We start from the raw sequence: 15457 nt of genomic DNA, 5'->3' as shown, positions 1-15457 counted from the left end.
TTGCTCTCATGGTGAGAAGAACCGCCAAGATGCTAAAGAAGCTCAATAAGAACGGTGTCAAGTTTGATGGCAAGAAAAAGAAGTTCTTCACTAACAATAGAAGGAAGTCAATCTCCAAGATGGATTGCTATAATTGTGGAGAACTTGGTCATCTAGCTCATCAATGCCCAAGCCAAAGAAAGACAAATACAAGAAGAAGTACAAGGGTAAGAAAGATGACTCAAGTAATGAAGATGAAGATGAGAAGAAGAAAAATAAGCCATACAAGAAGAAAGATGGCAAGAAGAAGGATTTCCACAAGAAGAAGAAAATGGCAAGGCATACATCGTCGATGATTGGCTCACGGATATTGATTCATCAAGTTGCTCATCTGATGATGATAGTGAGAATGAGAAGGTGGCCGCTATTATAATTGAGTCTTCATCATCTTCACCAACACCACCGCCATCATCCTCTACACACCTATGCCTTATGGCCAAGGGTGAACGAAAGGTATCAAATGATGATGAAAGTAGTGGTGATGAACATGCTTGCAATGATGATAGTGATAGTGATGATGATGAATTTGAATCACCTTCATATGATGATCTTGTTAAATTGCTAAATCAATATACTAAGATCATTAGAAAGTCAAGAGCTAAGAATGAAAAGCTAGAAGTTAAGAATGATTCTCTTTTAGCTAAATGTGACATAGCAGAAAAGGCTAGTGTTGAGCTTAGAGAAACAAATGATGCTATGTCATCCAAACTCAAGGAGCTCAAATCTTCTAAGAAAGAGCATAAAGATAAACATGATAAACTTAAGGGATATATAATGAGCTCATCACTAGCTACAAAATGCTAAAAGAAGAATATACAAATCTCAAGATCAATCATGATAATCTTGTTATCTCTCATGAGTTTTTATCCAATGAGCCACATGATGCTACTAACTATGTTGTTAAGATTGATATAGCTACATCATGTGATGATTTAATTATTGAGAGCATTGAGCAAGGTTCTAGTAGCAAAGGCAAGCAAGTGGTTGAGTCCGATAACTATGATGAGTATGTCAAGATCAAGAATGAGAATGAGAAGCTAAAGAAAGATCTTGAGAAGCTTTCAACCACCAACACCATTGTGATAGAGAACCTTGACCATGATAGTGATCTAGCTCTTGAGAATGAGAAGCTTAAAGAAGAGAACAAGAGGCTCAAGAAGGAGAAAAATCATGATGAGCTAAAAGATGAGAACAAGAAGCTCAAGTTAGAAAAAAAACATCTCAAGACCGGGTTGAGCAAATTCACAAGAGGTCAACATCTTCAAAGTGAGCTACTCATGAACACCATCATGAAGATGGATAGAAGTGGAATTGGATACTTGGCACATCAAGAGAAGAAGGCTCAAGCTCAACACCACCACCAACACAAGTCAAAGCCAAAGCCAAAGAGGTGTTTTGGGTGTAAACAAGAAGGTCACTTTGCCCATGAGTGTCAAACTCTATCACCACAACCCTTGCCCAAGCATGCTAGACCTTTTGCTTTCAATGCTCATTACATGCTTAGAAAAGACTCTAGTAGTAAAATGAAAGTCATGTTCTTAGGACCTCCCAACAAGAATAGGACTAAGAAAATTTAGGTTGCAAAGTCACTTATTGAGAAAGTCAAGGGCCCTCAACAAGTTTGGGTCCCTAAACAAGCTTGATCTCTTATGTGTAGGTGAACTACAAGACCGATGGAAGTCATTGGGTAATTGATAGTGGTTGCACTCAACATATGACCGGTGATCCTCGTATGTTCACCTCACTTGATGAAGAAGTTGATGGCCAAGAAAGAATTACATTTGGTGATAATTCAAAGGGCAAAGTCAAAGAATTATTCAAAGTGGTAATATTAAATGATCATTCAATCTCAAATGTGCTATATGTTGCTTCTTTGAGTTTCAACTTGCTATCCGTTGGACAATTGTGTGATCTTGGCTTTCAATGCTTGTTTACTGAGAAGGAAGTGGTTGTATCTAAGAAGGATGATGATCAAGTTATATTCAAGGGATTTAGATACAACAACCTATATCTAGTGGATTTCACCTCCGAAGATGCTAACTTGAAGACATGCATATTCACTGAAACATCACTTGGGTGGCTATGGCATAGAAGACTTGCTCATGTTGGGATGGGCTCACTCAAGAAGCTTATGAAGAATGAATTGGTGAGAGAGTTGAAGGATATAAAATTTAAGAAGGACAAGCTTTGTAGTGCATGTCAAGCCAGCAAACAAGTTGCAAACACTCATCCTACAAAAGCTTTCATGTCAACAACAAGAGTGCTAGAGCTCCTTCACATGGACTTATTTGGATCAACAACTTACAAGAGTTTGGGAGGAAATCTTTATTGTCTTATGATTGTTGATGACTACTCAAGATATACATGGGTATTCTTCCTTCATGACAAGACCAAAGTTGCATCATGTTTCAAGAAGTTTGCCAAGAGAGCATAAAATGAGTTTGATGTGAAGCTCAAGAAGATAAGAAGTGATAATGGAAAAGAGTTTGACAACACAAACATTGAAGTCTATTGTGATGAAGTTGGAATCAAGCATGAGGTCTCCGCAACATACACTCCTCAACAAAATAGTGTAGTAGAGAGAAAGAATCAGACACTCATTACACTTGCAAGAACAATGTTTGATGAGTACAACACACCCAAAGCTCTATGGGCAGAAGCTATCAACACCGCATGCTATGCATCCAACCGCCTATTCCTTCAAAAGTTTCTTGGCAAGACACCTTATGAGTTGCTCAATACGAAGAAGCCGGACATGTCATTCTTCTGGGTGTTTGGTTGCAAATGCTACATCTACAAGAAGCGGCAACACCTAGGGAAGTTTTAAAGACATTGTGATATTGGCTTTCTTGTTGGTTACTTATCAAAGTTTAAAGCATATCGAGTATTTAATCATGCCACCGGCTTGGTTGAAGAAACATATGATGTGGAATTTGATGAATCTAATGGCTCCTAAGGAGCACATGAGAATCTTGATGATGTAGGTGATGAACCATTGAGGGAGGTCATGAAGAACATTTCAGTTGGAGACATCAAGCCTAAAGATGATGAAGATGATGTACAAGTGATTGATCCACCTTTTTTATCAAATGTGCCACAAGATGGTGATAAAGATGGGAGAGTAGAAAATAAAGATACTCATATCTCTCATGATCAAATGGTGGCACAAGCATAAGATGTTGATGCTCCACAACCTCCGCCTCAAGTGGTTGATAGAAGAAATTCACCTCTACTACAAGCTCATCCACCAGATCTCATCATAGGGAGTCCTTCAAAGGGTTTAATACTCGATCTCAAAAACTTGCTTTATTTATTGAACATCACTCTTTTATCTCTTGTGTTAATCCTAAAAATGTAGAAGAAGCTCTTCAAGATTTGGATTGGATCAATGCCATGCATGAAGAGTTGAATAACTTCACCCGCAATGAAGTTTGGACTCTTGAGCGACCACAAGGTGCAAGAGTCATTGGAATAAAATGGGTGTTCCGCAACAAGCAAGATGATTAAGGTGTTGTAGTGAGGAATAAGGCAAGACTAGTTGCAAAGGGGTTCTCTTAAGTTGAAGGGTTGGATTTTAGAGAGGCCTTTGCACCAGTTGCAAGACTTGAAGCCATACGTATCCTCCTTGCATATGCATCGCATCATGAAATGAAGTTATATCAAATGGATATTAAAAGTACATTTTTAAATGACTTTAATAAATGAACTAGTATATGTTGATCAACCTCCTAGGTTTGAAGACCTTAGATATCCTAATCATGTTTATAGGTTGTCCAAGACGCTATATGGCCTTAAGCAAGCCCCAAGAGCTTGGTATGAGCGTCTTTGGGATTTCCTCATTGAGAAGGGCTTCACCATTGGGAAGGTTGACACCACACTATTCATCAAGAAGCTTGATGGAGAAATCTTTATTTGTCAAGTATATGTTAATGATATCATCTTTGGATCATCAAATGAAGATTATTGCAAAGAGGTTGGTGAATTGATGTCGAAGGAGTTCGAGATGTCAATGATTGGAGAACTTACATTTTTTCTTGGTTTTCAAGTCAAGCAAATGAGAGAAGGGATTTTATCTCTCAAGAAAAATATACCAAGGATCTTCTCAAGAGGTTCAATATGGATGAATGTAAGCCAATCAAGACACCAATGTCATCAAATAGACATCTCGACCTAGATGAGGGAGATAAAATGGTTGATCAAACTCTCTACCATCTATGATTGGTAGCTTGTTATATTTAACCGCATCTAGGCTCGACATCATATTTAGTGTGTGTATATGTGCTAGATTTCAAGGTAATCTTAAGGAAGCTCATTTGGTCGCCGTTTAAAGAATCCTTAGGTACCTTAAGCACACATCAAGCATTGGCCTTTGGTATCCCAAAGGAGCTAGATTTGAATTAGTTGGCTATTTTGATTCGGATTATGTCGGCTGCAAAGTTGATAGGAAAAGCACATCTAGAGGGTGCCATTTGCTTGGTAGATCACTTGTGTCTTGGTCCTCCAAGAAGCAAAATAGTGTGGCTTTGTCCACCACCGAAGCAGAATACATTGCCACGGGTGCTTGTTGTGCACAAATACTTTACATGAAGCAAACTTTGCTAGACTATGTTGTAGTTCTAGAAAATATACCTCTTTTATGTGACAATGAGAGTGCAGTAAAGCTTACTAATAATTTGGTTCAACACTCTCGCACCAAGCACATAGATATCTGCCATCACTTTCTTAGAGATCATGTTGCTAAAAATGATATATCACTAGAAGGTGTAAGGACTGATGATCAATTGACGGATATCTTCACTAAACCGCTAGATGAGGCTACATTTTGTCGGTTGAGGAATGAGCTCAATGTGCTTGATTTTAGTAACTTCACTAGAAAATAAGCTTGTGTTGTCCCTTGCATTACATTGTAATATACAACATGTTTAATTTTTGGTAATGCATTTAGGGCTTGTCTAACATGGTTAAGATAACCGCCGAAAAGCGAGTGGAGAAGCTTAACCTTGGATCAAACTTGACAAGCAACTAGAATTAATTTCAAGTATTGCATTGCACATGCATGAGTGTTGTTTTGTCGTTTTCTTTTGATTACCCTTTTATTGTCAATTTTCTTAAAAAGAAGTATAGCCTAAGGCAAAATATTTTGAAAAATTTGAAGGTTTGAGAGAGGTCATACACATTAGTCATAATTGGTGTTTATTTGTGTCTTATTAAAGTTGAGACTTGATTGAGAATAGGTAGCGTGAAGGAACTTTGAAGATTTGCTAAAAAAGGGTGATCGGATGCTGCACCGGACTCTGGATTCCAATGTCCGGTCAGTTCACAGGAGGTGAATAGAAGCGCAAAGGAGTGACCGGGTGCTGAAACAGTGTTATCCGTGTGTCCGGTCAGATGGTGGTCCTACATCTGGCTAAACGAAGAAGATGAACACAGCATGGACCGGACTCTGGCTGTGTCCGATCAGGGTTAACCGGACACGTTCGGTCGTGACTTAGGAGGTTTTGGACCTCTCTGTTGTCAATCGGACTCCGGGTGGCAGCATCCGGTCATTGCCATCGGAGTGTCCAGTCAGTTGAAATCATGCGGATCTAGAACTCTTTCTCCTTTCCTTATCCGTCATGTTGGGGGCCACCATATAACCGCGCCACGACTTTGACCTAATCCCGCATCAACCCACGCCGACTTCGCCACCGCTCACCCAAGTCACCGTGCCTCCGTTGCTTGCGCTCGCCTTGCGCCTGTGCCCTAGCCACGCAGCAGTGCTCTGCCACACTCGCACCGCTCTGTGCCACCACACCATCACACCGCCACGCCCTACGTCGTCGTGCCCGCACTACAGCAGCGCCACCAAGCACCATAGCAGCGCCGCCTGACCGCACCCAAGCCATAGCATACCAGCGCCGCCACCTGTGCCTCCTCCGCCATGATTGTGCTACGCCCACACACCAATCTCCAAACCACCGCTCCTACCTTGCGTTGATCGGCCACCACATTGCAACCCTAACCCTAGGCGATTCTTGGTGGTTCCCCGCAATTTGTTCCTCTGCTCTTCGTTTCACCAGTTTGTCAGGTAGAAAGCCATCGCCTCTAATTTTGTATCCATTGCTTGCTTCTTAGGGTTTCGTATCTTATTGTAATTATTCATATATCTGATCTATTCTATCGTGCAACGAGTCGGTGTTTTTGAGGTCACTTTGTCAGTTGTCAGTCAACTTAGGGCCAAGCCCACGAGTATGGATCGAGGCCAAGCCTCGCGAGTGTTAGAGGCAGTTGATTCTAGTCTATGATAGTAGTTCGTCTCAGCTCCAGCAATGGCACGTGTCAAGAATGCCTAAGGTGGTCTTGGTGCAGAGGATCCGAGGCCTCCACCTCGCCTATCTACTAAGACGAAAGGCAAGACGAAGAAGCTTACGACAAAGAAGCGCAAGTTTGCAGATGCTGACGCTGAGAGAGCAGCAGCAGTTGCAGCCGCTGCGGAGCATGTAGAGAGAGGAGAAGCTTAGAGTGGTGTTCTCATTACAGACCAGCTTTCACCAGCTCAGAGGGCCACTATCGAGCAGGTTGAGCGTCGTCATGGTAGTCTAGCTGGGACTATCATGCTTGAAGGACGGTGGGTCACTTTAGAGGAGAGTCAACCTCAGAGTGAGCCACAGTAGCAGACACAGCCAGTAGAGTAGTCAGAGGGCACCCAACAGATAGAGAAGACTCAGGAGGGATAGGAGACCGAGGAGACAGAGCAGGCTCCTCATCCACAGTTACGATGCTCTGGTCGTACTCGTGCTCAGGTGACACCGAGGCCAGAGATACAGCAGAGGGATTCTCGTCTGCCTCCTAGACCACAGGGTCCGCCTCCAATGACTCACCTTGATATGAGGGCAGACACAACCAAGCAGGTGCAATAGCTCAGGTTCGTGCAGTTCGAGGACTAGTTTCTACCGAGGCAAGATGAGCGTGCTTCAGAGGGATTCTATACACCACTACAGGAGGATTTCTATAATGCATATCTTAACAGTGGGGTTGCATTGAGATCTCAGCGAGTTTGCTCTATTGATTTAGTTATTGCAGCAATAGGAGAGCAGATCCGCCCTCACCTATCTTATCTACTAGGGCTGATAGACTTACTTGGACGGACTGGCCGATATGTTCCATCATGGGTCCATGAATTCTACACTTCACTTTGGATTGACCCGGGCCATAGATTCATTCACTTTGCATTCAGAGGCCGTGACTATAGGCTGATGAGCTACAGGGTTAGAGAGATTCTCAGGATTCTAGAGGCACCCATTCTCCTGCATGAGGTTTGCTATGGTCAGATAGAGCCTCCTAGATGCCCTCATGGTAGTCTTGTGCCACCCATAGACTTGGTCAGACCCTGCTTCACAGAGCCTTTTGGCGAGAGGTCAAGTAGGACACCTAGGGATCTTACTCCTATAGCTAGGCTACTTGATACTATCATGAGGAGGACCCTGCTTCTGAGGATGGGCTATCGCGAGGGATTGACTCGCATTCAGCTATGGTTGGTGAACTCTCAGATAGTTTTTGATATCTAGGATGTTATTCTATTAGAGATGGAGGATACTCTTGTAGAGGGGTTCAGAGGCCATCGTCAGCTACCTTATGCTCACTGGATCACATTCTTGATTCGTAAGGCAGTTACAGTGAAGTCCCCAGACACTATGGCAGAGTATACTAGTGCTACTACATAGTTCCCTCCATACAACATGACCCAGATGCTCCATCATAGCAACACGAGGACACCTAGCCAGCCGTGTCGTCGCCTAGAGGTGCCAGAGACTGTAGCCTAGCAGGATGAGATCATCAGGGGCGTTGTAGCGACAGAGGAGGAGCAGCTAGATGCTCAGCAAAAGGGTATGGTTGAGAGCGACCCGAGTGACAGTTCAGATGATGACTACCAGGATATCCCTCAGATGCCTCCTCGACGACATGACAGTGAGGCCGGTGGCTCCAACTTAGCTACACCCTAGCCACCACAGATAGACCCCGCTCTTCTTGCTATTCTTGAGCGGATGAGGTAGGATCAGGCTCACCAGGGCTAGGAGACTGCAGCTGCCCTTACACAAGTTCAGGCCAGACATGATGAGTTTTAGAGACAATAGCATGCCATACAGCAGCAGCAGCAGCAGCTCCTGATGCAGCAACAATTACTTAGATTTATGCAGCATATTGTCACTGCTATTGGGGTTGCACTGCCACTGTCTACACCATAGCTTAGTCAGCTTGCCACCACTTCAGCGACTCTAGCTTTATAGTCCAATGGGCTTTAGAGTCAGGGACAGCCAGCTACATAGTTTGCTTCACCTATAGAGTAGGTGTCCTAGTGGTTTGCTTCACTAGTGATAGCCTCGCACTTCACACCTATTGTTATGGGCTTCACACCAGCTCAGAGTTCCTTAGTGCTTGTGACTGACACCCTAGTTTCCAGGAGCCTTGGTGCAACATTCAGTGAACTTATAGGGCAGCCTACACCACTAGAGCTACATGTCCCTATACCTACCACTGTTGCTCCAGTCACTGGGACCACAGAGATGCTCCCTTCATCTGTTGCATCATTAGAGTCACCTGCTTCAGTGATACCTGTAGAGTCACATGCCACACCAGTCATAGATCCGACCTAGACTACTTTAGCTTTAGTTCCAGCGACAGAGGGTCAGACAGCTCAGAGCTCCGGATTAGAGAATGATGCTACCCAGTTTCAGATCGCTCACTGCACCTCAGCACCCGACTCGTCTGCTCTAGCCCTGCCGACCGACCCTTAGATTTTGGTGCTTGATGCCAAAGGGGGAGAGGGATCGAGTATGATTAGATCTAGGGGGAGCGATATATCTAGGGGGAGCTTATTTATTACTTTTGTTTTTTTATGTGTGATACATTACTATGCATTCATGTTTACTTTCCTGCATTGAACTACATACGTGTGATTGTGATATTTAAGTGATATGGGTGATATTTATGTGATATGTGATATGTGTGCTCTCTGCTTTGATTTGTATATATGTCAGGTCACTTCATTATGCTCATTTGGTTTGCTTCCGCACTTCACTCCTATTTAAATGAGCTTTATTTCTTATACTCATGCTTATTTCATATCTATTGAGTACATCATATTGGCTTGGGTCATATAAGCATGCCTAACTCTTTTGTTCTTATTGTCAAAAGCTTATATGAACCAAGCATGTTGAAAACCTCATCTCTTTTACATACTCGAGGTTGTATTGTCATCAATCACCAAAAATTGGAGATTGAAAGCATCTAGGCCTCTAGTTGGTTTCGGTGATTAATGATAATACGTGATTATTATGACTAACGTGTGTTTTGCAGAGACAATTAAGTTAGGTCATGATAATGTCAATTGATTGGGCAATCATGGTTGTCATGCCCCAATGATGGAAATCGTTTTGGTTTTCAAAGGATCGACGACAAGGTTAAGGACGGACTAGTTCTAAGTATCATTTGGTGTTGAAGAGACACTTAGAGTTTTATGACTTTGTTTTTCCTTTGGCCGTACTATTAAGGGGGGTATGGATTAGTAGCTTAACCTAGGTGAGTCTAGTGGGTTAGGTATAGTGCACACTTATCAAATCTAGCACTAGATAGCTCAGGAGTAGCCCTAAGATCAATTAGAGAAAACTTCATTCACATATGATTTTGAGTTGAAAGTGAATGGAGGGTTAAATGTTGACCGGACGTTGGCAGTAGAGTCTGATCAGTTCATTTGATCAAGGAGAAGTCATTTGGTTGCGACCGGATGCTGAGTGAAAAGTGACCGGACGCTGGGTGCCAGAGTTCGGTCAACTCTAGTAAGGTTCCAGAGAAGGAGAATCCTGATCGGACGCGTTCGGTCAGTACTGATCGGACGCTGGTTAGGTTTTGGTTACTGACTGAACGCTGAACAGCAAAGTGATTGGACTCTGGGCTCCAGCGTCCAGTCAACATCAGTAAGGCTTCAGAGAGCAGTTTTTGTGACCGGACACAGGTCAGAGTCTGGTCACAACTTAATGGCTCTATGGCGAAGAGAACTGATCGGAGCGTCTAATCATCCGTAGAATGCTGATGCCACCTCCTAACGGTTCAGTTTGAATGAGGGGGTATAAATACTTTCTCTATTCATCCAAGGGAGGTCTCTTGCCCATTTGATCAACTGAGAAACACCCTTGAAAGTGCTTTGGAGAGCAAGAGCCTAGTGAGATGATTGTGATTTGAGAATCTAAGATTAAGGCCTCATTAGTGTAAGGAGAGTAGCAAGTGTGCATTTACCCTTCTCATTAGGCTTGTTGTGGTCAAGTGAGAGTTCGTGCTTGTTGCTCTTGGTGATCGCCATCATCTAGACGGTTTGGTGGTGATTGGGAGTTTGGTGATCATCCGGCGGAGCTTATGGATGATCCAACTCAAGTTGTGAGCGGTTGTGGGTGATTCACAGCGATGGAGTGTCGAAGAATCAACCCGTAGAGAGCACTTGATCCTTACGCGGATCAAGGGGGAGCTACACCCTTACGCGGGTGCTCCAACGAGGACTAGTGGGGAGTGACGACTCTCCGATATCTCTGCAAAACATCACCGCATTTCTTCTTCTCTCTTTACTTTAAGCATTTATATTTGAGCAATTCAATTCTTATCTTTACATTCTTAGAATTGCCATGCTAGAGTAGTATTAGAACTTAGGGTGCTAAACTTTTGTGCATTAGATCAATGGAATCACTTTCTAGGCACAAGGGGTGAAGTGGGCTAAGTATAGGGTTTAATTATTACAAAGAATTTTAGAATTAGCCTAATTCACCTTCCCTTTTGGACATCTTGATCCTTTCACATATTATTTACATGGCAACCAATCGTGAAAGGTTTTTACCACTGCAGGACTCAAGTCTGGATTCAAGTTAGTGAGGATGCTACACAACCAATGTTATCTTCACACAAGGTGCAACACATTTTTTCTGTGATTTTGTGGATTCCATGTAAGGATGGTGATATGAACTTTTATGTATGTATGCACAAATGTACAATACTATAAATGCACACCTTGATGATTGAAAGTCACTGACGAGAATTTTAGCCATTTTGTACTATTGACATTCCGGACATCACACTTGCAGTATTGTTTTTTTTGTGACAATATAACACATTCATTCTCAAATTATTAGAGCACTATTTTTTCCGTTGCAACGCACGGGCATTTACCTAGTCTTATACTATCGTGCAGGATGATATTAACTAGGTTTATAATATCGTGTAGGATGATATGAAAGGATTTAGACTGAAGCTTGCGGCGATCTTGCTATCTTCAGAGTTAAATAAAAGAAAGGGTTCTCCACATCTTGATAGCGATGAAAATATTGTAAGCCCAAGCCACTGTGTCATAATAGAGAATTCAAAGATGGCTTACCAAGCGTGCATAAAAAAAAGAGGAAACATTCTGAGGAGGACGAATACTTAGTGGTTTAAACGGGCACCCCTCAACGCATACAAACTCAGAACAAATTCTCACAAGTCCATGCCAACCAAGACCCTGATGAGTTTTAGGTATTTGAGGTCATGAAAGACGTGCTAGTGAACAAGGAAGAGATGACCAAGTTTTGTGGGAATTTTTTCAAAACACGTAGTATTACCCATGTGACAGGCACTAATATTTACATATATACTCGAACCTGTGTACAAGATGGTACGGAGATAGGCGAAACTTATTCGTGGATTTATTGGCGCACGAAAGAAATGGTTATCGGAGATTTCTTCCTGCCGATATAAAATATTATCTTAGTCGTATTACGGAAATGTCTATAAAGTATACTTTGTGAGCCTGTGACGCTGCGCTCTCTGTGACTATTAATTTTATAAACTTTATTTTTTAGATTAAATATTACTTTAACGTTGATATTTAATTTTTACAGTATTGCTATCTTATCATACGATCCATGTGTTTTAAGTATAAAATATTAGCTATCCCGTAACAACGCATGTTCACGCTAGCTAGTATAATCTAAATAACAAAATTGCCACAAAACAAAGTTTCTAAAACGGACCAAGAAAATTTTGTGAAACCGACCAACTGAGCTGGTGTGTATGTGGGGCCAACAACCTCCGTTAATCGTCACCCGCTCCTTCAAGAAAAAAAAAACGATTTCATTTGTCTGCCTTCCGCCCTTCCCCTTCCAGCCCAAGAGGAAAAAAATATCACGCCACAGCTGCACCTCCCTCCTCGCCGTTGCCCTCTCGCCGTCGCCGCCCATGGACTACGTCGCGGCCGCCGCGATCGCCACCACCTCCCGCTCTCTCCCGCTCCCCTTCTCCTCTACCCCGCTCCACCCCCGGCGCCGTGCCGCCTTCCTCCCCGTCGCCGCCTCCAAGCGTACGTGTCCATCCCTCCCCTCCCCGTGCGTCTCGTTTCGACCTCTCTGGTGGCGTAATCGTCACACATCACGAATCATCTGCAGGTCACGACGACGATGAGGAGGCCGCCAAAGGCAAAGGGTCCGGCTCGGGGCCTGGGCGCGAGCCCACCAGCCTGGCGCCGTACGGTGGGCTCTCCATCTCGCCGCTCTCCAGGGTACGGACGCGGCGGCGGTTAACCCGCCGTAACCACCCTTGGTGCAATCCGACAGCACCCCGGCCTGATTCGCTCGGTTTCGTGCCGTCTCGTCCTGCATTTCTATTGGGGGTCTCTTTGTAGCACTCGGATCGAATTGGACGCGTTTTGGCCTGCTTTTCGCTTGCAGATTTCGCGCCATCTCGTGGAATTTCTTGCTTCGATTCGCTCCCATGCCGCTCGCAAATGGTCTGATCGAGCTGATTGGTTGATTGATGCTGTGATGTCGGCTGACCTGGCTCCTGTGTCGCATCATCGGCAGGACGCAGCCATGGGACTGGTGGTGAGTGCTGCCACGGGGAGCGGCTGGACGACGGGATCGGGGATGGAGGGCCCCCCGACGGCGAGCAAGGCCGGTGCGGCGGGCAGGCCGGAGGTGTCAACGCTGCCTTGGTCCCTCTTCACCAAATCACCGCGGCGGCGTATGCGGGTGGCCTTCACCTGCAACGTGTGCGGGCAGCGCACGACCAGGGCCATCAATCCTCATGCCTACACCGATGGAACTGTGTTTGTTCAGGTATGAACTAGGAGTATGTGATTAGTGTAACCAATGTGTTAATAGAAGTCCAATGAAGCTGATCCTTGTCCTACCTTAGTTTAGTGTATATTGATGAGGTGCCACTTGCTGCTTCCGTGTTTATTTTTTTAAGTTGCAGCATCGTTAATTTGTTATTGGTTTATAGCATACGGTTTAGGTAGGTTTCTGAATGTTGGAAAGAAATGACCGATTCAGTGAATTATTAGTACTGTATTTCCATGGGTAATATTTCTCCCTCAAAATTGGCCAGCAGTACAGTTCAAATATGAAGAGCTTGGTTATCTTAGAGATGAGAATCACTTGACAGTTGGTGCTTAATATCATGAGAAAAGAGACGTCATGAGTCATGTTGCTATAATCTGATGCAGTTCTTCTGAATATTGAAAGAAATGACTACACCGACAATAACTAATACTGTTTTAGCATTGGTTATATGTCCGTCCACAAAATTGAGCATCTGTATAGTTCAAATTTTAAGAACTTGGTTATCCTAGAGATGAGAATCTCTTGATAGTTCATCCTTGATATCGTGAGAAAAGAGACATCATGTTGCAATAATCTGATGCAATTCTTCTGAATATTGAAAGAAATGACTAACACCGTCAATAGCTACTAGCTAGTACAGTTTTTACCATGGGTTATATGTTCTTCCACAAAATTGGTACCTGTACCATTTAAATTTGAAGAACTTGGTTATCCTAGAGATATGAATCACTTCATTTTGTATGTGTGTTATACTGTTATATAGATATAGATATTGGACGAGATACATAGCGTTCTTTTTTTTAGTTTCAGACATGTCAATTGCTTAAATAATTTTAGCCCATTCAATACGAAACCAAGATGACTATTAGCTATGCAGTCTCTGTACTACTATGTTGCTTCTTTTGATGTAAAGCTCAAACTTTCCCGGACTGTGAATTATCATAGCTCTCTATTAGGTTCGTGGTCAGCTCTGGCCTTGAGTTTTAAACAATGTGTGACACCTACAAGTTGTTCTTTTCCGCATTCGGATGTTCTCGTTTTCCTTCCCTGGTGCTGCATTTTCTGTCTAGCTGTTTGCTTTCATATGTATCCACATTTGCTGAATTTTGGTCTATTGTTTCAGTGCTGTGGTTGCAATGTGTTCCATAAGCTGGTCGACAACCTGAACCTGTTTCATGAGATGAAGTGCTACGTTGGTCCAGACTTCCGCTACGAAGGAGACGCTCCATTCAACTACCTTGACAGAAACTAGGATGGCGACACTATCTTCCCCCTTTAAAGTCTAAAGCCTCCCTTATGTTCCAGTACAAAATGGTCGATGTTGTTCTAATTTGCTCGTATAGCTGTACTTAATAAGCAGATGTACCTTCATGGACTCGTAAGACTATTCAGATGTATATAATTATACTGCACACAGGTAGTGGATAATAATGGATAGACGAGGAAGTCTATGCATTCGGCCTTGTGCTCTAGGAGTCTATAGTCTGTGAACATGATATATATGAATATATCTCAAGTGGTTTCTGCCTTTCTGGAGTAGATTTGTGATCCTAGGGACTGAGTGGGGCCTTTCTATGGTTTGTGTTGAATTGGAATAGCAATCTAGCAGTCGTGTGTGCAGAACGGTAAATTCTTGTGTTGGGGCGGTGGTGGTGGTTCAAACTCAACTGAAATTGACCCATTAAAAAACTATTGCTCACAATCAAGTAAAAGGAAGACTGTCTGGTGCCCACGAAAAGAATGCACGACGTTGTTAAGCAACATATCCAACAATGCCCCTCTTTCTGGTAAATGCACCACATATTTTCAGTTGGAACGTATGAGTGAGTTTCAAGTTGGAGTTTTGCATGTTGAGGTCTCATTTTGAAACAAAAACAAAATGGAGGTATTTCATAGGATTTCTATTTCCTTTAAGAAAAAAATTCCATGAGAGCCTTTTAGAACAAGGGATTGGACCACTACAATTCATATGAAGTTCCTAAAGAATAAGTTGTTTTATAGGAATTATAACATGGGGGGCCCAACCTCTTAGAAAAAAAATCGCTTGCGCTTCTCTCTCTTCTTCAAATTGCCACAACATTCTACACAACTGTAGTTCGTTGCTTAATACGAGTACTTCCTGAAATACTGGTTCCCCCAGCTCATAGTTCTTAATAATCCAATTATAACTTGCAGATGTGCTGGAGGGAGCAGTGCTGATCCGGGAGCACACAACGATGACTGATCTATTGAGTTGCCTTTGGCTCAATGAGGTTAATGTTTTCACACCACGTGATCAGATCAGTTTTGGATACGTGGTGCGT

General features: G+C 43.1%; 1 protein-coding gene across 4 annotated transcripts; it reads left to right on the top strand.

Annotated features, from left to right (window-relative positions):
• Positions 1-12180: 12180 nt before the first annotated feature.
• On the top strand, positions 12181-14682 carry LOC136528047 (uncharacterized). 4 transcript variants are annotated; one of them, XM_066520942.1, is made up of 5 exons: positions 12181-12394; positions 12480-12668; positions 12762-12820; positions 12894-13148; positions 14278-14682. In XM_066520942.1, the coding sequence occupies exons 1-5, from the start codon at positions 12274-12276 to the stop codon at positions 14404-14406; spliced, it is 753 nt and encodes a 250-aa protein (XP_066377039.1). In that variant the 5' UTR covers positions 12181-12273; the 3' UTR covers positions 14407-14682. The 4 variants fall into 4 exon arrangements, with proteins under 4 accessions (XP_066377039.1, XP_066377041.1, XP_066377043.1 ...); XM_066520944.1 differs by lacking the exon at positions 12762-12820 and having other exon boundaries at positions 12480-12592; XM_066520946.1 differs by lacking the exon at positions 12762-12820.
• Positions 14683-15457: the final 775 nt, after the last annotated feature.

The sequence above is a fragment of the Miscanthus floridulus genome, chromosome 19, assembly GCF_019320115.1.
Source record: "Miscanthus floridulus cultivar M001 chromosome 19, ASM1932011v1, whole genome shotgun sequence".
Taxonomy (NCBI): Eukaryota; Viridiplantae; Streptophyta; class Magnoliopsida; order Poales; family Poaceae; genus Miscanthus; species Miscanthus floridulus.
Note: the sequence above shows the minus strand (reverse complement) of the source record. Positions and strands in the feature narration are given on the sequence as shown.

Coding starts and splice junctions, on each gene's coding strand:
- LOC136528047 (XM_066520942.1), top strand. CDS start 12,274: ATGGACTACGTCGCGGCCGCCGCGATCGCCACCACCTCCCGCTCTCTC. Junction 12,395..12,479: donor CCCCGTCGCCGCCTCCAAGC/GTACGTGTCCAT, acceptor AATCATCTGCAG/GTCACGACGACGATGAGGAG. Junction 12,669..12,761: donor ACCCCGGCCTGATTCGCTCG/GTTTCGTGCCGT, acceptor TTTCGCTTGCAG/ATTTCGCGCCATCTCGTGGA.